We start from the raw sequence: 21,769 nt of genomic DNA, 5'->3' as shown, positions 1-21,769 counted from the left end.
GATGCCCAGCTTCCTTCCGCTCCTTCAGCTCCAGACCCGCGGCGTTTCTGACCAAACGAAGTCCCGCCAGTGTTAACTCGGTTGTTGTCCCCCCCACCCTTCTTGGCGATGCCAGCGCTTTCCCAAGGTCTTCTCTGGTTTTCCTAAACTTTCCCATCTGTCAGGACCTGGCTTCATTCCATCTGCTGCTGGGAAGTGGTGCTTGAAGATTTGGCCAAGCAGTCATGTCTACATCCCTCCGTGCCTGCCCGTCTTTGGGCTGTGATAAACCACTGTTTTTGTCCTTTGGTTTTGCAAGTCTTTTTCAGTTTACCTGCCCACCCGGGGCATGGGAGGCCGGAGTGGGGCCTTGGTGACCCGTGCTGGGCTTGCCATGTATTGGCTGATTATCCCCTGATTATTCTTTTTACTGAAGTATGGTTGATTCAGACTTCCCAAGTGGCACTCGTGGTAAAGAATCCACCTGCAGTGCAGGAGACACAGTGAGACGTGGGTGTGATCCCTGGGTCGGGAAGATCCCCTGGAAGAGGGTCTGGCAATCTACCCCAGTATTCTTGCCTGGAGAATCCTGTGGACAGAGGAACCTGGTGGGCTACAGTCCATAGCGTTGCAAAGAGTCAGACACGATTGAGTGACTAAGCATGCATGCATGGTTGATGTATAGTATTGTAATTTCTGCTGTATAGCAAAGTGATTCAGTTACGTACACACTATTTTTTATATTCTTTTTCATGATGGCTTATCACAGGATATTGATTATATTGGGTTGGCCAAAAAGTTCATTGGAGTTTTTCTGTACAATATGGAAAAACCCACACGAACTTTTTGGCCAACCAGTGGTTTCCTGCCTAGGCAGTAGGACCTTTCTGGTTTTCCATTTTATATACAGTAATTTGCATCTGCGAATCCCAAACTCCCAGTCCATCTCCCCCTGCCCCCCGCCACCCGCCTCAGCAACCGCAGATCTGTCCTCTGTGTCTGTGAGTCTGTTCCTGTTTCATAGGTAGGTTCACTTGTGTCATATTTCAGATGCCACATGTAAGTGATGTCAGGCTGCCCAGGTGGCTCAGCTGGTAAAGAATCCGCCTGCAGTGTGGGAGACCTGGGTTCCATCCCTGGGTTGGGAAGATCCCCTGGAGAAGGGAAAGGCTACCCACTCCAGTGTTCTGGCCTAGAGAATCCCATGGACTGTATAGTCCATGGGGTCGCAAAGAGTCGGACACGACTGGGCAACTTGCACATAAGTGGTATCATACAGTATCTGTCTCTGGATTGTCCATTGATTATTAAATTGGGCTGTCTCACTGCTGTTCTGTCCCTGGTGGCTGCTGTCTCTTCTCCTGCCTCCGTCTCAGTCAGTGGCACTTGCAGCCTCTTGGGTGGTAGGGTTTCCTCTTGGCTTCTTCGGGAGCTGGTGTGGATGGTCCTGGGTGTGGAGGATGCCCGGGCCTCTGGGGCCCTCCTGACGAGATGGCGTGGCAGGAGGGTGGTGTTGGGAATGTTGACTCCATCCCCACAAGGCCCTCTCAGTTTTTACTACCCTGAATAGAAAGATGCTAATAAGCCCTGGCCCCACTGGTGTGAGGTTCTAAATGCTAACTGAGCTCTCCACATGATTCTCAGTTTTAATAATCACACAAGCTCTGAAACTGCTTGAGCCGGCCAGGGCAGGTACATGCATCTGTAAATAACTTGCAAAAAATAGGTTTATGGCACATTGCGTTTTTCTCTGGCATTAACCTTCAGCACATGAACTGGGATGAGAAGCAGGCAATTTAAATCCCCAGGTCAGCTCTCACCTGCTTCTGCCTCTCTCCAGTCTCACTCCCCTGGAAGTGCATAGAGACGTACTTGTCATCCGTCCAGCAAGGAGGATGATCTGGAAGGTGGAGAAGACACAGCTCTCAGGGAACGTCCCCTCCAGTAGGAACACACCCTGGTCATGCAGACCCAAGAGTGCTGGTCCATGGAACAAGGAAAGCAAGTTAACAAACAGAACCGGAAGTGAATAGAATGCAGAGTAGAGATGTGATCCACTCACTCAACTAGGTTGAGTTGCCACCCCCGTCCCATTCCCTGTCCCCTCAGAGACAGGAGAAGGGCTCGTTGAGCAGGAATAGTCCTCTCTCCTTCCTGTGTGTGCCCTGGGATGGGGTTCCTTGGCGTTCCCAGCCACGGGGCTCCAGTCTTTGTCAGCTCAGAACGGTGTCATTTCTCCATGAGGGATGCTCCTTGGGTCTGGGGTGCCTTGAGGAGGCAGGTTCCTTTCTGCCTTGTTCTCAGGTCAGGGAGACGCTGTTTCCTGGAGCCGATGCAGTCTTCTAACCCCCAGCTATGCCTCTGACCCACCCTGTGACCGTGGGCAGCAGGGGGTTAAGCTCCTGAGCCCTCAGCCAGCACTGGGATCTCCTCGCAGTCCACTGAGAGAGGTTGGTTTCAGCCAAGCCTGAGGGTGGGCCTCCTGATGGTACTCTGCTCCTTCCGGTTCCTTCCAGGAGAGCCCAGACAGAGGCCCCGCCCCCCCGCAGCTCACGTGGCCCAGGTCCTCACCCATCTCCCTGCCCTGCTGCTTTGACTTAGATGTCTCCCCAGGTCAGCTGCTCCAGCACCACGCCCATCAGGCCTCTTACCTTGAATGTGGTCCTGCCATTTCCATCACAAACCGTCTGTCTCCTCTGGCCAAGTGAGCGAGTTCTCACTTGAGTTTTCAGAACCCTGAAGGGCAGGAATAAATGATTAAAGACTACAGAATGTCTGTGCACGCCCTGCGGGGGCTGCACCTCCCTTAGAGCTCCCCTTACGTGTGCAGCCCCCCTGGACCCTCAGGAGTCAAGTCTTCCTCATTTTGAATCATTGTGCCTTTTATGATACACTTACAGACATACGTAAATATGTGTTGATTGAATGAATTTGAAAAATGAAGGAATGAATTCTAAAGGTAGCCCCGCTGCCTCTCACAGACTCATTTCTTTCTAAGTGGGGGGCTGCCCGCCTGCAAGGTCTGTAACTGGCCTAGGATGGAAGCTTGAGGCCTCAGAAGGGCTTGTCACCGGGTAGCTTGTCTCCAGGGGCAGGATGTCATGGAGGGGTCAGGACTAGCCTTGGGCTTCAGACTCGGGTCCAGAGGGTGAGGGACCCTCAGCGAGTTCATTTCTTCCCACAGAACTTGGAAGTGGAAGAGTGTTGCCTGGTGAATGCTTGGTGGCTGGTGGCAGAAGCCGTCTCCTGCCAGCCTGCCTGTGTGTCTGTCTTGGCTGGTTTTCCATCCTCCTGAACCCTCATGGTGGGTCCCCGTGTTTGGCAGGGAGGGCTGGGTGGACGTTTGAGAAAGCAACCAGCCCAGGCAGGTCATTTCACCCTTGGTCCGGCTTGCTCAAGTAAAGCCAATCTCTCTGCTAGTTTTAATTTCACTTGGCATCAACAGCAGGGAAAGAGGAAAGGCCTCCAGGACAATAAGCAACGTTAGACGTCTCTCCTGACCAACTCTCTGAGGCGGCCGTGACGATGGCGGCCTTGGCGATGGGTGGCAGCTCGATAGTGCTCCTTATGAGCCAAGATGCCACCCAGGAGTTAACGTGTCTTAATGCTTGTAGTGACACGGTGAGGTGGGTACCAACTCAGATGTGCAGCGCAGTCCAGTCACCTGCCCAAGGCCACTAGCGGGTGAGTGGTAGGACTGAAATCTGAGGCGTCTACCTCCAAAGCCTCTGGATTTTCCCACTAGTCCCTGCTGCCGAGCTGGGGCCCGGGCCCATGTGCCCCGATAAGCACCGCTTGTGGACACACACATTATTAACAATCTAGGTTCTGATGGTGTCTACACGCCAATGGGATTTGGCAAAAGAAAGTACTGCGTCCCTTCTCACATTTACATTTAATTTCAAATTGGTGGTGGGTGTGTGTGTCAGCTTGGGGCGGGGGCGGGGAGGGGGGTTGTCCCTTTACTCTAGTATCTCAAAGGAACCCGATGCCCTGGGCTCTCAGAGCCCGTGGCCAGGTCCTTGTGGTCCACCTGTGAAAGTCAAGGGCAGCAGCCTGCGTGCCGTTCGGCCCCTGAGACCTTCGGAGGCATCTCTGTCATTCTCTCAGAAATCCCCAGCCCTGAAGCTGATTAGGGAAAAATTACAGGTCTGAGCAGTCAAAGAGCAATTTAATTAAAAACAAAAAGAAATGTAAATGAATTAGCCAGCAATCTTCATGGGGCATCGTCATTGGCAAAGGAGGCCCGCGAGAGGAGGAGATCAGGGCTGCCTTTTGTTTATTGAGTTCCCTGGTAATGGAACCCTTAGGCTCGATGGGGTGAGGCCTTCTCACAGCCTGGCATGTGGCAAGCGTTTGTCCCTGTTCATTTATATGGGGAAGGGTAGTGAATCCAGCAACATGCTGCCGGCTTCTGTGCTGTTTCACGGAGGTATTTAAAGTAACCGCACCTGACAGTTTACCAGCTGCTAAGAGGTTTTTCTGCTTCAGAAAGCAAAAATACTGTATGAGTTGTGCAACATGTATAAATGATTCAAAGAATTAGGGTGCAGCAGATAGTACAGTTTTCAGTAAAGAGCTGAAGGCTCTGTCAAATCATAGAGTTTGCGAGTGGAGGGCAGGCAGGGGTGGGCACTGGGGTTGCACACAGGGGCGGTGCTGTGGCCTGTCATTTAATCTCTGTTTACCCTGGTCCCAGTTCGGATTGCCAGAATATGTTGGATGCTGGTGCGTTGTCTCTTTTGCCTGCTTTGTAATTCCTCTTTACCTGAAACAGATGAAAACCATGGCGCTAAAGCAAATTGACAGCTCTTGAAACGAGAAAGATCTGTGTCCTTCAGAGTGTTGATGTAGAAATAAATGAAAGAAAAACATGCTTGTTGGGTCTTGAAGCAGCTTGAATTGGTACTTTTTTTTTTTTTTTTTTGAAGGGTAGATGAGGGTTTTTCCCTCTCCCTTCTCTTTCCCCCTTCAGGGAGTTGTTTGGCTAGGGGATTAAGTAGGAGGTTGGTCATTCTGTCAATATTCATGTGCAGAGATCTGCGTCATGGTCAGATCGTGACTCAGAGATCAGGCCAGAGGTGTCCAACCTCCAGGTCAAGAGAAAGGCATGTGGTCTTCAGATGGACTTCATCATTCCATCAAAAAACCCGTCGGGTATCCTGGTTTCCCCACCCCAGATGACGCGAGGACCAACTGAAACGTCAAGCATGCTTCCCTCTGGAGAACACCCGATTCCCTCTGCCCCAGGCCACCCCATGCTGCCCAAAGCCCCGGTTCACAGTTAGGACGAGTGTTGGTAAATGTTTCCACATCTCAGAAGTAGTAATAAATACAGTTTGGTGTATGAAATATCTCCAAAGACTTAAGATCTGTTTCAGAACCTAAACGAAAGAGAAGGCCTTGATAGCCTGAAAGAGCACCGGGCTCGAGGTTCTTTTGTAGTTGCATTGTGTTTTCTTTATCCTGCAAGTCTTTCTGAAACTCAGTCAGCAAGCACTTACTGTGCAGCCATTTTTGCACACGTCACTGTAGCACGTGCTGTGCGTTTGCAGAGCCGTGTGGTGAAGTCTCCTGAGGGCCAGGGTAGAAGACGAGACAGGGCAGTCGGGACTCCCAGCACAGAGCCTCGTGCGACACAGTGCTAGTTCCGCGCAGTACGCGCCGGGGCCCAACAGCCGACGCGAGTAGGCGCTAGCTCTTTCTACTGTCGGCGCACCTTATTTGTGCCCACGCTATCCAAATCAAGAGAAATTAGGGCCTAATTATTTGCATTATAAACTGATCTGCCACTGAGTTTTCGTGATATAATGAGCCCCCTTGTGGTTTTTAAAAATTACTGTTTTAAATGTTTATTTTTCAATAGTGTAGGACTCACAAAAAGTTGTAAAAATAGTACAAAGAGCTCTTGTGTACCCTTTACCCAGCTTCCCATGATGATAATATCGTCTCGTCCATAACCATACCACGTTGTTAAAACCAGGAAATGGATGCTGGTACATCATCAGTTTTAACAGGTGTGCATGTGTGTGTCATACAAAAAATGACTGCACAGTAAGTGCTTGCTGATTGCTCTGTGTGTGTGTGTGTGTGTGTGTGCTGTTCTTTGAAACATTGTCACATGGATAGATTTAAGCGATGATGATCACAGTCGAGATGCACAAGTGTTCCCGTCACCACAGTGAAATTCCTCGTGTGATGGTTCATCCATTTCCCCACCCCTAACTCCCGGCAGACTCCTCCGTTCTCCATCACTGTAATTTTGTCATTTCAAGAATCTTGCAGAAATGGGATCGTATGGGATGGAACAAGCCTTTGAGACTGACTTTTCTCAGTCAGTGTAATTTCCTTGAGATCCATCTGTGTTGAGTACCAGTGGTTTGTTTCTGTTTATCGTGAGGAATATTCTACTGCAGCACGTGCTCTGGTTGGCTCTGCCGTTCCACCTGCTTTCTAAAAAATGGTTTATTTGCGTCCAGTTCCTTAGAGCACAGCACGGAAAGCCCGGTGCCCTCATGAGGGTGACCCTCGCTCACCCACAGAGTTCACTGAATTGGCGTTTGCGGTTATGGACATGAAGCCTCTTCCTCCGTTTGTTCTCCAGCCCTCAGATCCTTGTTGAGATGCTGTGCGTGCCGAGTACTGGTCATAGCAAGGGATGTCATTTACCACCAACCTGACTACTTCCCTGTGTGTTACGGTTCTTTCTGCTTCTCAGGGATGGGGTGATCTTCAGCCCTTTTCCTGCAGGGAGACTGAGCCTCCAGAAGCCCTGCCTGGGACAGTCAGAGGTGGGCGTGGTGGTTTCGTGTGTGAACCCGGGACTCCTGATCCCCACCAGGCTTTTTGGACCCCCACTCTCAGTTTGCCCAGCATCGCTGAGAGCCACTTTGTCCCTCTGCAGAATGACTGTGCTGGACCTTTCCAGCTTGGACATTTATGATCCTCTCTGAACAGGAAGTAACCTTGCTGAGTGAACAAGTCTTTTCGCCTTTGTTGCCGCACGTGAACTTCGTTCTCGGTAGCGTTCTGTTAGCCATTATTTGAAGATGCTGTGGGAATTTAAAAGTGACAATGTAGAATTCCTTTAAAAATTGTCTGTAGTTCAGACCTTCCTTCCTTATGCTGACGTTTGATGGGGTCTTTGGCCCAGGACCCTGGGGGCGACTTCAGGGCCAGGGTGCCCAGGAGATTGGCTCTCGTGTGGCCCAGTGGGGAAGAGCTTCTGGAGACACGCTTGAGCCCCATCAGGAAGCTCTGGGCCGGGTGCTGCTTGGTGACCGAGGGATCGACTGGATGGAGATGCTGCGAGTCTTTGAAGCTCCAGAAGGGGTTCAGAGGAGCCCTGGAGATGCCTGCTCCAGGTGGGGAGGGGAGCAGGGACTCCCGGTCACTTCTAATTCCCGGGACTAATTCTGAGACCAAGGGAACCTCTGTCTTCGGCTTCGGTCTTTCACTATAAGCCCTGCTGAATCCCTCAGAATCTCAGTCTGGTGGAGAGTGAAGGGGAGACTGTTTCTGTGACCTCTGGCAGGTCATCTCCCCCTCCTCAGGTGCAGTCGGGGGAAGGGAGGTCTTTGGAATCTGATAGACCTATCTATGGGCTTCCTATGTGGCTCAGATGATAAAGAATCTGCCTGCAATGCAGGAATCCCAGGTTTGATCCCTGGGTTGGGAAGATCCCCTGGAGAAAGGAATGGCAACCCACCCCAGTATTCTTAGCCTGGAGAATCCCATGGACAGATGAGCCTGGCAGACTACAGTCCGTGAGGGTCGCAAAGAGTCAAACACGACTGAACAACTAACACTTTCCCTTTCAGACTCATCTACCTGCCATCCCAGTGGTAGCGTGACATGGGGTGTCAGTAAGCCCAGAGGTGATTTTAAACCCCAATTCTCTTCATCCATGCATTGCGACCAGTTCTTTGCATTGGCCAGATAGGATAGCCGTGATAGATACTGGTTTGTGAATAAACATGTCACCTTGGTGAAACTCTCTGTCTCCCTGATTCTCCATCCTCGCCAGCCAGTCTGTTCAAGAGGGCAGGATAGAACGTGCCCTGAAGGCCTGTCGCCGAGGGTCCTGGGCCTGGGCATTTCTGGGGTGCAGGCCAGCCTTCCATCCCATCATCAAATCACAGCCTGTCCTCCAGGCTGAAAGAAGATGCTGAAAGCTCAAGGGATGGAAAATCGGGTTTGGAACCTAGACTCTCTGAGCCCGTCCAAGTCCGTTCTCCCCTCTTCCCTCCCTGAGCCGGTGACTGCACACGCTTGTCACCATTCGAGATTGCATTGGCCACAGGAGATGCGGGTGATTTTTCCATTTGGTCCTGATGTTTATTTCATGCCCATCAATATCAGCCCGTATTAGGACAGATGAGGTGGTTATTTACAGGCTGCGCGTTTTCACACTTGGTAATTATAAAGCCTTCCCCGGTTCGGTCAGAGTCGTGGAGATCTATTTTGGCAATTAGCAGTTTAGTATTTGTTTAATGGGAATGCAAGAGAGTGTTACAGGACGTCAGCGCTCCGCTAATGACCCGCGCGTCTCCTCCGGAGCTGGCAGGTTTGGGCCTTTTTCACGGTAGGTGCGGCCTGATGGGGAGAGGCTGGGCTGGGGGGAGAGGAGCCTGCGGCAGCCTGCCCACCCGCAGGCACGCATGCGCGCACCGTGGATTTCCGGCGCTCACCACCGCCACGCGAAGGCGCCCCACTCGAGAGGCCGTTAGGCCAGATGCCGTTTTCCGCGTGACAGCTGTCAAGCCTGCAGAACCAACTGCTTCTCCTCTGGCAGCTCGCGCCCGGCCTGTCCTGGTCCCTCTCCCACCACCCTCCTTCGCAGCTGCCTGTCTCACCCTAGTGGGGACGTCTCCCGAGAGAGCCTCCGGCCCTGCCCTCTGGGGTGATGCTGGGCCCAGCCTGAGCCCCCACTTCCGCCGGAGGCCGTCCAGGCAGGCGCTCGCGTGCCTTGCTCGGATTTGAGAGGTGCCTCCTGGGACTGCGCCCCCGAGGACACGCTGGTTTCTTTAACGGCTGTCCCTGAGCGTGACCCGTTTGCAGCGAGGAGTCGCACGGCATTGGGCGCATCCCTCCAGTGAACGGTGTAGGGTGTGTGTACGTGTGCCCACGCATGTGTGTACGTGCACACACCGGGGGATTGCCAGGGGTGGGGTGGTGACTTGCAACTAATCTCCTGCGATGAGCATGTCCTGCGCATTAGTCACTGGCCACCCACCACCTGAAGGCCTCCTCACAGCTCCAGGAAGTGGGACTCAGCATTCTCCGGCCTGGTGCCCAGCGGGCACTCTGGCAGCCTGAGGACTGAGTTCTGGGACCCCTCTGCCCGTTCCAGCCGTGCCCCCAGCCACTGTGATCACAGAGCAGACAAATGGGCTCAGGGGTTCTCGAGTTCACCCATCTAGAAGGAAGAGACCCCTCAGCCTCCTTCTCCGTTTGCTCCTCCCTCCAACCCTTCTTTCTTCTCCCGAGCCTGCCAGAGGCAATACACAGCTGTCGCCTTGGTTACCTCATCACCTCTCTTAACTTTTTTGGTAGAGTTTTAAGGCCGTGTTTGTTGGTTCACTGGGGAGACAGTGCAGCTCCACGGGGCCCTGGGGATTCAAAAATAGAACGCAGTCAAGGGAGACCAGGAGAAAGATGTGGGCATGCATCTGAGTTTAAATCCCGGCTCCATCATTTGCTGCATGCGTGATCCTAGGCAAGTCACTTAATCGCAATGAGCCACCATTTCCTTACCTATATAATGGGTGTGATAATATCTATTTCAGAGCTATTGTGATAATTAAATGAGCTTTGCGAATTGCCTATTAAGCTCCAGTAAATGGTAGCTGTTACAGTCATCGTTATTTCAGGGGGAAGACATTTCATAGCCTAGACTCTGATATTTACGTGTGGAATCCGAATTCCTGAGCAAGATGTTCTGCCTGCCTTTATGTAAGTAAACTGCATCTCCAGGATAGACACCCCACACCCTTTAACGCCTATGGCAAGTGTCCATTTTATGAATTCACAACTGTTCTCTGATGAACACGGGGGTTTGGTTTGTTTTGTTTAAGTTAAATGGGAAAATGAATTAAAGGATTCGTTTAAAGTGAATTAAAACATAATTAAAAGTAGAAAAAAATAGGGTCAGTAAAAGAGTCTTGCTAATGGGGAAAGAACATTCTGGTCATAGTAAGACTTAGGAGCCTTCCTGAAGAGTTTAGGAAATGTCCTTAATGCCACTGAATTGTTTAACAAAAAAAGTGGTTAAAATGGCAAATGAAATTTCTATTTTATTACCAAAGAAAGAATTGGGGAGAAATTAAGCAGGCTGTCTTGTTGCTTATTTAAGGCATGGGCTTGAGTCAACGTAGAGGAACCTTCAGGTGGATGCAAACTAGAATTTTCTGAGTCTTGGAATGAAGGAAGTGCCTAGCCCACTCAGCACCTTGCTGGCTGCAGCCTCCCAGGAGTCAGTGGACCAAGCGGGGGTTTGGGGGCCCAGGGGCTTGTGTGCCTGCCATCCTGGAGCCTGAGCCACGGCAAGCAGGCCCAGCTGGCACGCGTACTCAGACCACCAGCTGCGGAGTCCTGGGCAGGCCCGCCAGGGAGGAAACTGAGGCTCAGAGAGCTTGTAATAATGCCTGCCTTCGGGGATTGTTGTGCAGTCCAAAGCAATATTACAAGTGAAAATATTATTGATGGTGGTGAAAAAAAAATCCAGCAGTTTCTTCAGGTTTCTTAAAGTCTTGTGTTCAGGTTTTGGCCCTTCCAAGCCTCCTTACAGAATGGAACTTTGACTGTCTTGTCCTAAGACCAAGACAAGGTGAGGAGAGCCCCCCAAAAGCCACGTGTGGCACAGGGCCTGCGGATCCAGCAGGGGACAGACAGCCAGCCTTCAGGCAGCTGACGATCGGGTGATGCCCCCTTTATATTTAGGGCCCATCTCCACCCACATACGCTGTGATGAAGGCTCAACTCCACTGTATTTACCCGGTAGGACAGCGGTTCTCAGCCTTGGCTGCACCTGGAATCCCTGGGGGAGTTATAAACATTCCACTGCCACCCCCTGCCCCCCGGAGGCAGATTTCACTGGTCAGGGTGTGACCCCGGCAACAGGAATTTTTTCTTTTTTTTTTTTTAGTTCCTCATGTGATTCTGGTGAGCAGTCAAGGTTGAAAACTACTGATCTAGATTTCAGCATGAGCTAATGGGATTTTCCTGCCTGCTCCTTTTTCTCCTCTTTTCTTCCTTTTGGGCAGTGATTGAAGATAGACTGTCCTTACTCTTGTCAAGGCTAGAGCATGCTGAGACATTTCCATAAACCAGACACCCTCACCCAGTTCTTAGGCAAAAGTGCAGAGCCATGCCATCCTCCGTGCAGAAACGCTCCCAGGGATCAGGCCGCCTTGGTCTCCAGCCTGGATCTGGGCAGACCTGCCTAGTATATAACACTCACTCCACCCTTATGACTTCAGGGCTTGGAGTTTATAGAGCATCAGCAGACCCGTTAAACCCCTCACACTGTAGTGTCGTGGTATCGCATTTATGGGCGTTTATTGAAACGAACGCTTGGAGTGTTTGAGTGGGAGCAGGAAGCAACATGAAAGGCATTTGTTCCGGGGGAGTTTGAAGAGCTTGGGTCTCTTCTCTTCCTTTCCCTCTCCCTCCTTGTGTCTGACCAGATAATTTAAGGATCACTTGAAGTGCCATTTCCTGCTTTGTTCTGGATATGTGTGGTTTGTGGTGTGTGTGTGTATGTGAGTGTGCCAGGAGGGGGTGGGACATTTCTCCAGGCGTGCTGGCCGGCCACGGCAAACGTTCCACTGCCTGGAACGTCCTCAGGGCGCAGGGGATTTGCAAGGGCCTCTGGTGAATCTGAGCTCCCAGCTGTGGTCCCAGCAGGCTCTGCGGTCCATCTCGGGGTCCTCGGCAGGATCTCTGCAGATGGGTCGTCAGCGACCATCCCGTGCAGCTTCCTGCCTTCACAGATGAGAAACGTAAGGGCTGGGAAAGGGGGTGCCCTGTCCTCAGTGAGCCTGTGGTGAAGCTGGAATTGGAACCCGGATCCTGCCCGTGCGTTGTGCCACGCCGCCCGCCACGCTTGACTATGGCCCGGCTCCTGCTGAGTTATTGACCAGCAGCTCTTTCGTCCTTTGCTGGGACCAAGTTCTCTGCATCCCCAGATCAGCTTCGTTCATCTGCTGCATACTTGTGGAGCCAAACCACAGGCAGAAGCAGCAGGGGTCTGAGGGCGCTGCCTGCAGTTCCAACCTTCGGCCGGCCCACCTGACCCGCAGAACTTTTGACCTCTCTCGCAAGGCGCTGCCTTGATCCGTGGCTTGAAAGGTTTTCTCTTCAGGCAGTGTAGGAGCTGGGTGGGCTAACGTCTCCCTTCTGGATATGGCCAACATCTTCCGCCTACTTCTGAAATCACCCAGCAAGAACGTCTGCTCACAGTAAATCTTTCGGCTCATTATAGAGAAGGTTCGCTCATTCATTAAATGAATTAGGATTAGAGAGGCATCACCCACTGACTTGAGTGCTAATGACTGCAGGTTTTCATGGTGCTTATTTGCTGAGGAGCGTGTTGCCAACTTATTTTGGCGTTTCCAGGATCTCGGTCTCCAACCTTGCTGCTGGGGAGAGATGTAGAAGCAGTCCCTTCACACCCGAATACCTGTACTCCAGTGGGAAGATGGAATCGATGGGTTAATACTCGGGCCATAGTCCGCCTTCCTCCTTCCGCCCCTTCCTCTGTCTTTCTTCGTTGTCTGGTATTACTTGAGACTGCCTGTGTATCTTCTTATAAACTAAAAGCTTTTTGTTTTTTTGAGAGAGAGCAGGGGCCATGTATGAGTTACCTTTTGCCGCAAGAATGCTGTTTAACAGACGAGCACAGAACCTCTGTGGTAGAGATTAGCTGTTTATTCCCCAAGTCTGGAGTCTGCTGGTGACTGCTGGTCTCGGGGAGGGAGTGGCTCTGCTGGTCTTGGCAGGGTTCACGTGCGTGTTTTAGGGTTGCCCAGCTGCCTGCCCGTCTAGGCTAGTCTCACCAGGGCCCCTGAGGGCACTTGGCCCTGCTCCACATGTTTCCCATCCTGTCTGAGGCCCACCTGGCCATGTCTGTTTCATGGTGATGTCAGAGAGATGCCAGAGAGGGCAAACTGGAACCCAGAGACCCTCGAAAGGCCAGGCCCTCCACAGGCGTACCATCCTCTCCAGCTCTTTTACTGACCACAGCAAGTCAAGTCCAGATACATAGGATGGGGAGATAGACTCTGCCTCTTTTGAAAGGGGAGCTGTTGATACAGAATTTCAAGATAAAGGGTGTGGGGGTCATTAATGCAATCCGTATACCATGAACCCATATAATTTGCCTCTTACTTGGAACTTAGGCTAATACTTCGCAACTAGTGCATGCCTAATAAATACATGTCACATAAAAGTAAAGTTGATTGATTAGATTTTCTGATCACAGCTGAGCTGACCTAAATGACGTAGCCAATAGCTGGAGTCTGTTAGAAGGAATGTTCCTGTCGTCCGTGTAGAGTCCGAATTTCTCCTGCACTGGGTTGCAGGGACAGCTTGGTTACTACTAGGAAGTCCGTCTACTTGTCACCTTTTCCGTCGTGGTTCTGCGCTCGTCATTTTCAGGATCTGGGAGTATAAATGTCCGAGAGACAGGGAACAGAGCGGGGTGACGGTTGCCATGCTGATGTGCCTTGATTGCCTCTGTGAGAGAAATTCGGCTCTTGTATTGAGCCCCGAGTGTATGCAGAAGAAGCCGCTCTGTCCACTGTCTTTAACTTCTGTTCTTGTTTCTCCTCCCTTAGAGCAGCACATGGAAAGTGGGGTCCACAGGCCAACAGCTGGTGCTTGTTAGAAATGCAAACGCTGCTTCCTGAATCAGACAGCCTGGGGCTAAAGCCCTGGGGAGTCTGTGTTTTAACCAGTTCTCTGGGTGATTCTGAAAGGGAGGAGGTTTGAGACATCCTGCGCAATCCCCATGCCACGGAGACAGTGTGGCTTCCCAGAACTGACTCTCAGATGGGGCGGGGTGTACATGGGGCACCTCTGAGGAGGTCACAGTGTTGTCTGAGCTTTGCGAGGGTCAAGATTACAGGTTCATGATCCCCTGGTGTTGGACGACAACAGGGGCATCCCCAAGCAGCTCCCTTAAGAGTTACTTGCCCTGCTTTGTCGTTTGCAAAGATACACCATCAAGGATGTCAGGGCTGTGTTTTATACCTGCCTGAAGTTATTGGAAGGCAGATCTCAAGGTTGGAACACTTTTCTCCTCCCCAGACAGATCAGGCAGGTGCCAGAACATGGGACAGACACGCTCAGGTTCAGACACCGCCTCCCCTGATCCCCACCCCAGGATCCCACGGGACCACTAGGCCTGTGGGCGCCCGCTTCTGATATATACAAAGAAATCTGTACGGACCGGTGAGGGCACCGTCAACGCAGAACCAACACTACTGCTGATCATGACGAGGAGCGCGGGGCCTTTGAAGCTGTTTTCCACCAGGGATAGTGGTGTTTTCTCCCTGAAGTCAGAGAAATGCCCGTGTCCACCCGCCTGCCAACTCCCTTGTGTTCTTCCAGCTCCGTGAACGAGGCCTGGCTTCCAGGCTGAACTCTGCACAGCCAGGCAGTCTACCTCTGTGTGTGAGAGCCAGAGGGAGAAGGAGAGACAGACAGACACAGTTACCGGTTTGCTGTCTCTTGGGCTGAATACCAGCTCCCTTGACCGTATCCCTCCCGTCCTTGTGTGATGGAGACTCACACAAGCCGCTTCTGTTTGATTCACATAGAACCGTGAGAAACAGCCCCGTATGTGAGGCCGTGTTTTTCATTCTATTCAGTCTTTGTATATTCAAATTCTTCCAGTTTCAGCTCTTGCTGTTCTGCCAGATTTCTATCGCATTGATGGCTTCTCTGAATTAATAAGTGTTTTGCAATCGCTGAAAAGTTTTCTTCCCCCAAGCACAGGGACTTATTCATACTGATTTTTTAAATTTTTCCTTTTCTCTTTCCTCTCTAGCTACTCCTTAGATGTTCTGTTTTGTAAAGTATTAATAGAATTTTTCTTGCGCCCTGCCGCTTTATCTGTTCAGGAGGTCTTTGCGAGGCCCATTGTACCCCGCTCTGTAGAGGAAAGAGCTCTGTTCTTCACAACAATGGTTGCCCCCAAAACACATACACAGATCCTCCTCCTCGCTCACCAGGGCGGAGCAGCTGTTAGGAGGGCAGCGTCAGAAAACACTGAAGCATAAGAAGGCAAAGAGGGACCCAAGTAAACACTGTGAAAAGGGTGGCGGGCATGGGTGGGGATTGAAAACACTTTTTTTAATTCAAAATATTTATTTCCTAAGGGGATCTGAGTTTCAGTACCCAAACATGGCCAACACAGAAGGGAGACTGTTTTTCTTACCATTAGGCATTTTCAGCTCAAAATGAGGACTTGGCAGACCTCTTAGAAAATATGGTGATGGGTGTGAAACGGACGTCAGGCTTACCTGCATGGTACCTGGCAGGCCTCACCGGTCACCCCACCCCCGGCCTGCACTCCAGGCAGTGGAATCCTCGTCGAGGCCCAGGGTCTGGGTCTGCAATGCCATATGTGCAAGTGTGACGGCTCCGTGTACAAACAAACCAGTTGATCTTCCGGAGGTCTTGCTCAAGGGGTGCGTGGGAGGCAGACCGCCGTGCTGTGTCTGGTCTCAGCAGGTGTCTGGGGGGCTCATCAAGCCTGCCTGGCCAGGGAAGGGTCTGGTGAAGGCACCCCCCGTCCAGACTAGCATCGCCTACTCCCCTCAGCCTGGTGCCCGGGGGAGAGAGGGCAGCTCCCTGCCAGAGGAGCACTCACCATGCAGGCCATCTCGCTCCCAGTCGCTGACTGCGGAAATGGGGAGCAGAAGGGGAAGGCCCCGGGAGCCTGTTTGTTCAGGCTCGGTTGCTTAGCAACATAAGGGGGCCCTGACTCCAGAAGGGATTTTGAAGCTAGGCCAGTCCCTCGGAGGTTTGTGTCTGGCTTGCCTACCCCTTCTTCCATTCTTACCTTGACTTTGCTCTTCCCCCTATTATATTTGATAGCATCTAAGAAAATAGATTTGATTTGTCTGGAGGCACCATTTTCAACCTGGTTTTATTGCTTCGCCCAGTGTCTTCCCCTCCATTGAAGACTGTCGTCTGGGAGGAGTGAGAATGAATAGCCGATGATTCTTTTTCTCAGCTGACTTAGCTCAGGCCCCCAAGCTCATTTGTGAGCCTTTGAGCTCCACTGAACAGTGCTCTGTCCTCCCCACCACACACACACACCCCCACCGCACTGAAATTGCTCCAAGCATGGAGCCTTCTGGCTAACAGTTCTGTCCACCCACAGCCACATGGTTGGATTGTATTTTTTTTTTTCCGTTTATTTATATTTGGCTGCACTGGGTCTTCCTTGCTGTGCATGGGCTTTCTCCAGTTGCAGCGGAAAGGGGCTGCTCTTCCTTTCAATGTGCAGGGCTTCTCCTTGGGCTGGCTTCTCTTGTTGTGGAGCATGGGCACCTGGGCTTCAGAAGCTGTGGTGCGAGGGCTTGGCTGCCCTGTGGCATCTTCCCCGGCCAGGCATCAAACCCATGTCCCCGGCACTGGCAGGCAGATTCCCAACCACTGGACCACCAGGGAAGTTCTGGGTTATATTTTCACTGCCAACCTTGGGCACAAAATGCTCGAGGAGACCAGGCTGTACACCTGGCCAAACTCGGTGCAGCCTGCAAGTGAATGGCTGATGGTTTCAGAACAGCGCCCGCACTCACAATGTGTCTCCTGTGAAGCGAATAAAGGGCTGGATCATAAGTAAAAGGAGTGGACTTCAAAGCCAAATCTGGTTTCGTAAGTGATTTCTTTAGGTCTGTGTGGGACGTGAGTGTGGCTCTCTTTGTACCTGTGTCCAGACTTCCTCTTTGTGTAAGAACCGCAGCCATACCAAATCAGAGCCACCCTTAAGGACCGCATTTTAACTTCAGTTCAGTCGCTCAGTCGTGTCTGACTCTTTGTGACCCCATGGACTACAGCACGCCGGGCCTCCCTGTCCATCACCAACTCCCGGAGCTTGCTCAAACTCAAGTCCATCGAGTCGGTGATGCCATCCAACCATCTCATCCTCTGTCGTCCGCTTCTCCTCCTGCCTTCAATCTTCCCCAGCATCAGGGTCTTTCCCAAGGAGTCTGCTCTCACTGGAACTATTTTCACTAACCATCAGGTTACCATTTTCCCTTAGTTACCTCTTTACATCCTGTCTTCAAATGCAGTCACATTCTCAGAATCTGGGCATTAGGATTTCAATATATGAATTTGGCAGGGGTGGGGGATGGAGACAGTTCAGCCCAGAACAATCAAAATGTTGAAGTTTCATTGTGTATAACTGGAAACATCCTGAAGGATGATTAAGTAAGCTGTAGCATCTCCCTCCATGAAATATGCGACAGTCAAGCTAGTATTCACAAGACCTCACACCTCTTAGGATGACTACTGTTTGGTTTTTATTTTTAAGGCAGAAAATAGCAAGTATTAGCAAGGATGTAGAGAAATTAAAACATTTGTGCACTTTTGTTTGGAATGTAAAGTAGTACAGCCACTGTGTACAGCAGTTCTTCAAAAAAATAAAAGAACAAGTTACTGCATGATCCAGCAGTTTGACTTCTGGGTATATATCCAAAAGAAGTGAAAGCAGAGACTCAAGATAGTCGTACACCCATGTTCATAGCAGCATTATTCACAATAGCTAAAATCCAAGCATTCATCGATGGGCATGTGGATAAGCAGATGTGATCTGTACATCAATGGAAGACGGATGAACCTTGAGGACATTATGCCAAGTGAGATAAGCCAGTCCCCCAAAAAGACAAATCCGTGTAATTCCACTTATGTGAAATACTTAGAGGGGTCCCAGTCTTGGTGACAGAAAGTGGGCAAGTGGCTGCCATAGGCTGAGGGGACGAAGGGGGTCCCCCTTAAAGGAGGTAGAGTTTCAGTTTTACAAGAGGAAAAAAGTTCTGGAGAGGATGGTGGTGATGCTCCTGCAACTTTATGAATTTATTTGATACCACTGAACTGTGCAGTTAAAGAGGGTTACAATGGCAATTTTTATGAGTATTTTACCACAAAAAAATCTAGGGGAATAAAAGATAGTATTCGTGATATAGTTATATGGGAAATGTTTGCAGTGTTGTAATATTATTTAAGTAAAAAAGAACAAGGGGAAAATTCCATGTGTGATATGATTTTAAACTATGTTAAAATAGGCATGCGTGCATTTGTGCTACGTCGTGTCCGACTCTTAGCGACCCCATGTCCTGTCCATGGGATTTTCCAGGCAAGAATACTGGAGTGGGTTGCCGTTTCCTTCTCCAGGAACCTTCCTGACCCAGGGCCTGAACTCACATCTCCTGCACTGGTAGGCAGATTTTTTTTTTTTACCACTGAGCCACCAGGGAAGCCATAGGCATAGATTTTTACAAAAATTAGAGGGAAGTACACCAGATGCTAAATGTGGCGGTGCTAGGTTGGAAAGACGGAAAGAAAGTGATTTATTTTCTCTTTTAATATTTGTGTTTTCAAATAGGTTTTAGTGAGCAACATGATTTCTCTAATGGAGACTGCCCCCCTCCCCTGAACATACAATGTGCCCTGTATTTTGTTAAAGTTCCTGAAGCAGACTCTGTTTTGTGTTCGCTCTGCAGGTGGAGGATGCGATGCTGATGTTTGATAAGACGACCAACAGGCACAGAGGTAAGAAGCCGCACGTGAGCAAGCAGCCCCTCCGTCCTCTCCTGGCCCCCAGCCCCACAGACGAAAGACAGCGACTGTTCCAAAATCAGGCAGTTGGAGGTGACGTCGGTTGTAGGTCTTTGCTAATGGAGGGCCGCGACGGTACCTAGAGTTGATACCAGACTGTTAAAACACCGTTTCCGGTGGGCTTGGGAGCTGTCATTTAATTATGCAGTCACACCCAACACGTTCTTGGTCCTTGCTGAACCAGGCTTTAAGCGAACCAAGTGGAAGTTATTCACAGCAATTAGTCAGTTGAGTTCTCAATTTGCACTGAAGGAGGTGGTTTAGAAGCACACTGTCCATCTAAAAAGCAAAAAAAAAAAGAAAGCACCAACAAAGAAACCTCTTCTAGGTTTATGTGGTGAGTGCCTTGTACATACGTCCGAGGTTTATGCAGTGAGTACAGACCTAGAAATGCCCTTTTGTGCCTCTCGGACGTTTGGAAGACGTTTACACTTCCCCGTGTTGTCTCCTGTGCTTGGTGTCTTGTCCACGTTTTAGAAAATGGGTTTCACCTTGGGGGTCTAAGAACCCTTGAAATGACATGCAAAGTATTTTATGTTATTCCCGGGAGAGGTTTCTTAGCTTTGAGTGGATTCTCAAAGGGGTGTCCGAGTTCTGCCACCTCAGTCCCCCAGCCCCAAAATAAGGACACATTGAGATGATTGCTGTAAATAGAAAATCGGATGACTCCAGAAAGTCCTTCCCAGAGGAAGCAGGGTCAGAAGTTATGGTTCGGCGTTCAGTCCTCCCATTCTCCAGAAGCTCTTGATTTCTGGGGTGTGTATCCACCGGGCGTTCATGGGCAGGGTTTCTGAAAGAGGGTGGCAGGAAAGCCGTGTTCTCCAGAGAAGGAGCCAGCGAGCCGTGTTTCCTTGCCACTTGGATTACATTTAGATGTTTCCTGTGTTGTTTACATTCTCGCTGTCACCTGTGATTAGTAGCAGTTACCCAGCGTTGACTGCCTGTCTCTCCTGCTCTGAGCAGGCAGGCTGAATGAAAGGGAGGAAGGAGCAGAATGGGGAGTGGTGCTCGCAGGGCTGGGCGGAGGAGGGGCTGTCCTGAGGGCGCCCGGAAACCCAGCGACTCGTCCATCCAGCTACAGCATCCTCAAAAGGGAGCATGGAAAACTGGGCGGGAACTGCAGTATCAGGGAGGGTACATGCTGGGGAGGGACGGGGTGGGGCTGGAGGGGGAGGAGGACAGGAGGCAGGGGGAGAGAGAGGAGCTTGTAGATGTGATCAAGAGGACGATTGCCCTTGTCTTCTCCAGCGCTCCGGAGTGAGCGCCAAGGAGCGAGAGGAAGGTGGTGCAGGCGGTGGGCGATCCTCGATTACCTTGATCAGCACATGCACTGCCTCGGTCCGTGGGGTTTTCCTGGCACTGCTTCCACATGCATCTTCTAACTTGGTCTTCACAGCAGACCCTGGGGGTTGTTGTGACTTTGGGAAAATCCCGTAAGTTCTTCATGCCTCAGTTTATTCATCTGTAAGATGCAGGTAATGTTAGTCCCTCCTGACAGGATGGTTTGCAGCGTTCAGTGCTGGCAGAGAGGGGACTCACACCCAGGACGGCTGATTTCAGGTTCTGTTATCTGTTGTCTCCACGTGGGGACGGGGTTTGTTGAGAAGGGTGTTTCCAGCCTTTGATTTTCAGGGTGGGCATAGCTCATCTGAGTGAGGCACTGGCGTTCGGTGTTAGAATTCATAATCCTGGGAGACTCCGCAGCAGTTTCTAGGTAGTATTGTTGTCCTTTTCTGAATATCATTGAATAAAGGTGTTTTCGATCTCCTGCTCTGCGTTAGGCCTTGTGTGGGAGAAGATGATGGATCATCTCGTTGAACCGTCTCAGCTGAGCAGGGAAAGAGTTTCACCATCTGAGGGACCTGAGGAGGGGAGGTGACTGTGAGTCTCTGGGCACTCAGCTGATAGCAGGCGGAGCTGGATTCACAGCCAGGGCATCAGGCCCCCGGCCAGCCTGCGGAGGAGGCCGCCAGGAAAGCCTCCCCTCTTTCTGACCCAGGGGCCGCCTGCTGTTGGGGAAGCTTCCTCTCCTTCTCCAGGGGCGCTGGGTGCAGGGACGGGGTGGTGGCCCCTCTGTGACCAGGTCAGGGAAGGGTTTCTGGTTGTGAGCTGAAGGGAGCTTGTTCTGTGGCCCAGTGCTCAGGGTGGCTCCAGGAGCATCGTTGCTCATGCCCCTGGTGAGGCAAGGGCAGGAAGGTGGGCAGAGCCCCTGGCACAGGCACGGCCCTCCCCATAGCCTCCTGGCCTTCCTCTGATCGGTGCCAGACCCCTTATGTGGTTTGTGGAGTCAGAACAGGGTGTCAAAAACCACTAAGAGTCTACGGCCGTACCACCCTGAACGTGCCCGATCTCGTCTGATCTCGGAAAAACCACTAAGAATCTCAAGATGGCAGCTCAATTCAACCAAGAGTTGAGCCCTGCTGAGCCTGGGGTGTGTGCGGTGGCACAGGAAGCCGGCCTGCACGGTGCAGCCTGGGGCTGGCCTGATGCTGGCCAAGCGGGTAAGAGAAGGCGAGAGGGGCCGCGTGCCTAGAGGTTTCAGCAGGGGGGGCCTGACACCGGCTGCTGGCTGCCCCTGTGCAGACATCTGCCCCCACTGTTCTTCCTGTATGAGCGGGGGCTTCAGGCTGCCCACGCTTTCCAGCCCCTCTAGCTGAGAAAGAGGTTCCCTTTGGACTGGGGGCCAAAGCTGGGGTAATAACTTCACTGGTTCAGAGCATTAGGTGAGGAAAGAATTTTCTCAGAAATATAAGAACGTATCACAAGAGAAGCTCTAGTCACATACTTGTAGAGCAGGCGGGCCCCACGGCCCTGGCCTGATGGAATGTGCATTTGGAATCGGGTGATAAGCACGAGAAAATAAAATCCTTCTGCAGCCACCTTGCCCCAACCTTCCCTTCACCTCCTCGGCTTCCTGCTTTCCATTATCTTATCA

At 51.2% G+C, this 21,769-nt stretch overlaps 1 protein-coding gene across 6 annotated transcripts in view; it reads left to right on the top strand.

Moving 5' to 3' along the window:
• Positions 1–21,769, top strand: part of MSI2 (musashi RNA binding protein 2) — a 402,629-nt gene that overhangs the window by 242,198 nt on the left and 138,662 nt on the right. For 5 of the 6 annotated variants that reach the window (XM_055577553.1, XM_055577552.1, XM_055577551.1 and 2 more), the window contains one exon: positions 18,720–18,768. In XM_055577553.1, the coding sequence (XP_055433528.1) occupies positions 18,720–18,768 (49 nt within the window). Of the gene's footprint in view, positions 1–18,352; positions 18,434–18,719; positions 18,769–21,769 lie in introns of all 6 variants that reach the window. The other variant, XM_055577548.1, reaches the window with a different exon arrangement.

The sequence above is a fragment of the Bubalus kerabau genome, chromosome 4 (assembly GCF_029407905.1).
Source record: "Bubalus kerabau isolate K-KA32 ecotype Philippines breed swamp buffalo chromosome 4, PCC_UOA_SB_1v2, whole genome shotgun sequence".
Classification (NCBI taxonomy): Eukaryota; Metazoa; Chordata; class Mammalia; order Artiodactyla; family Bovidae; genus Bubalus; species Bubalus kerabau.
This window is presented reverse-complemented; position numbering and strand designations above follow the sequence as displayed.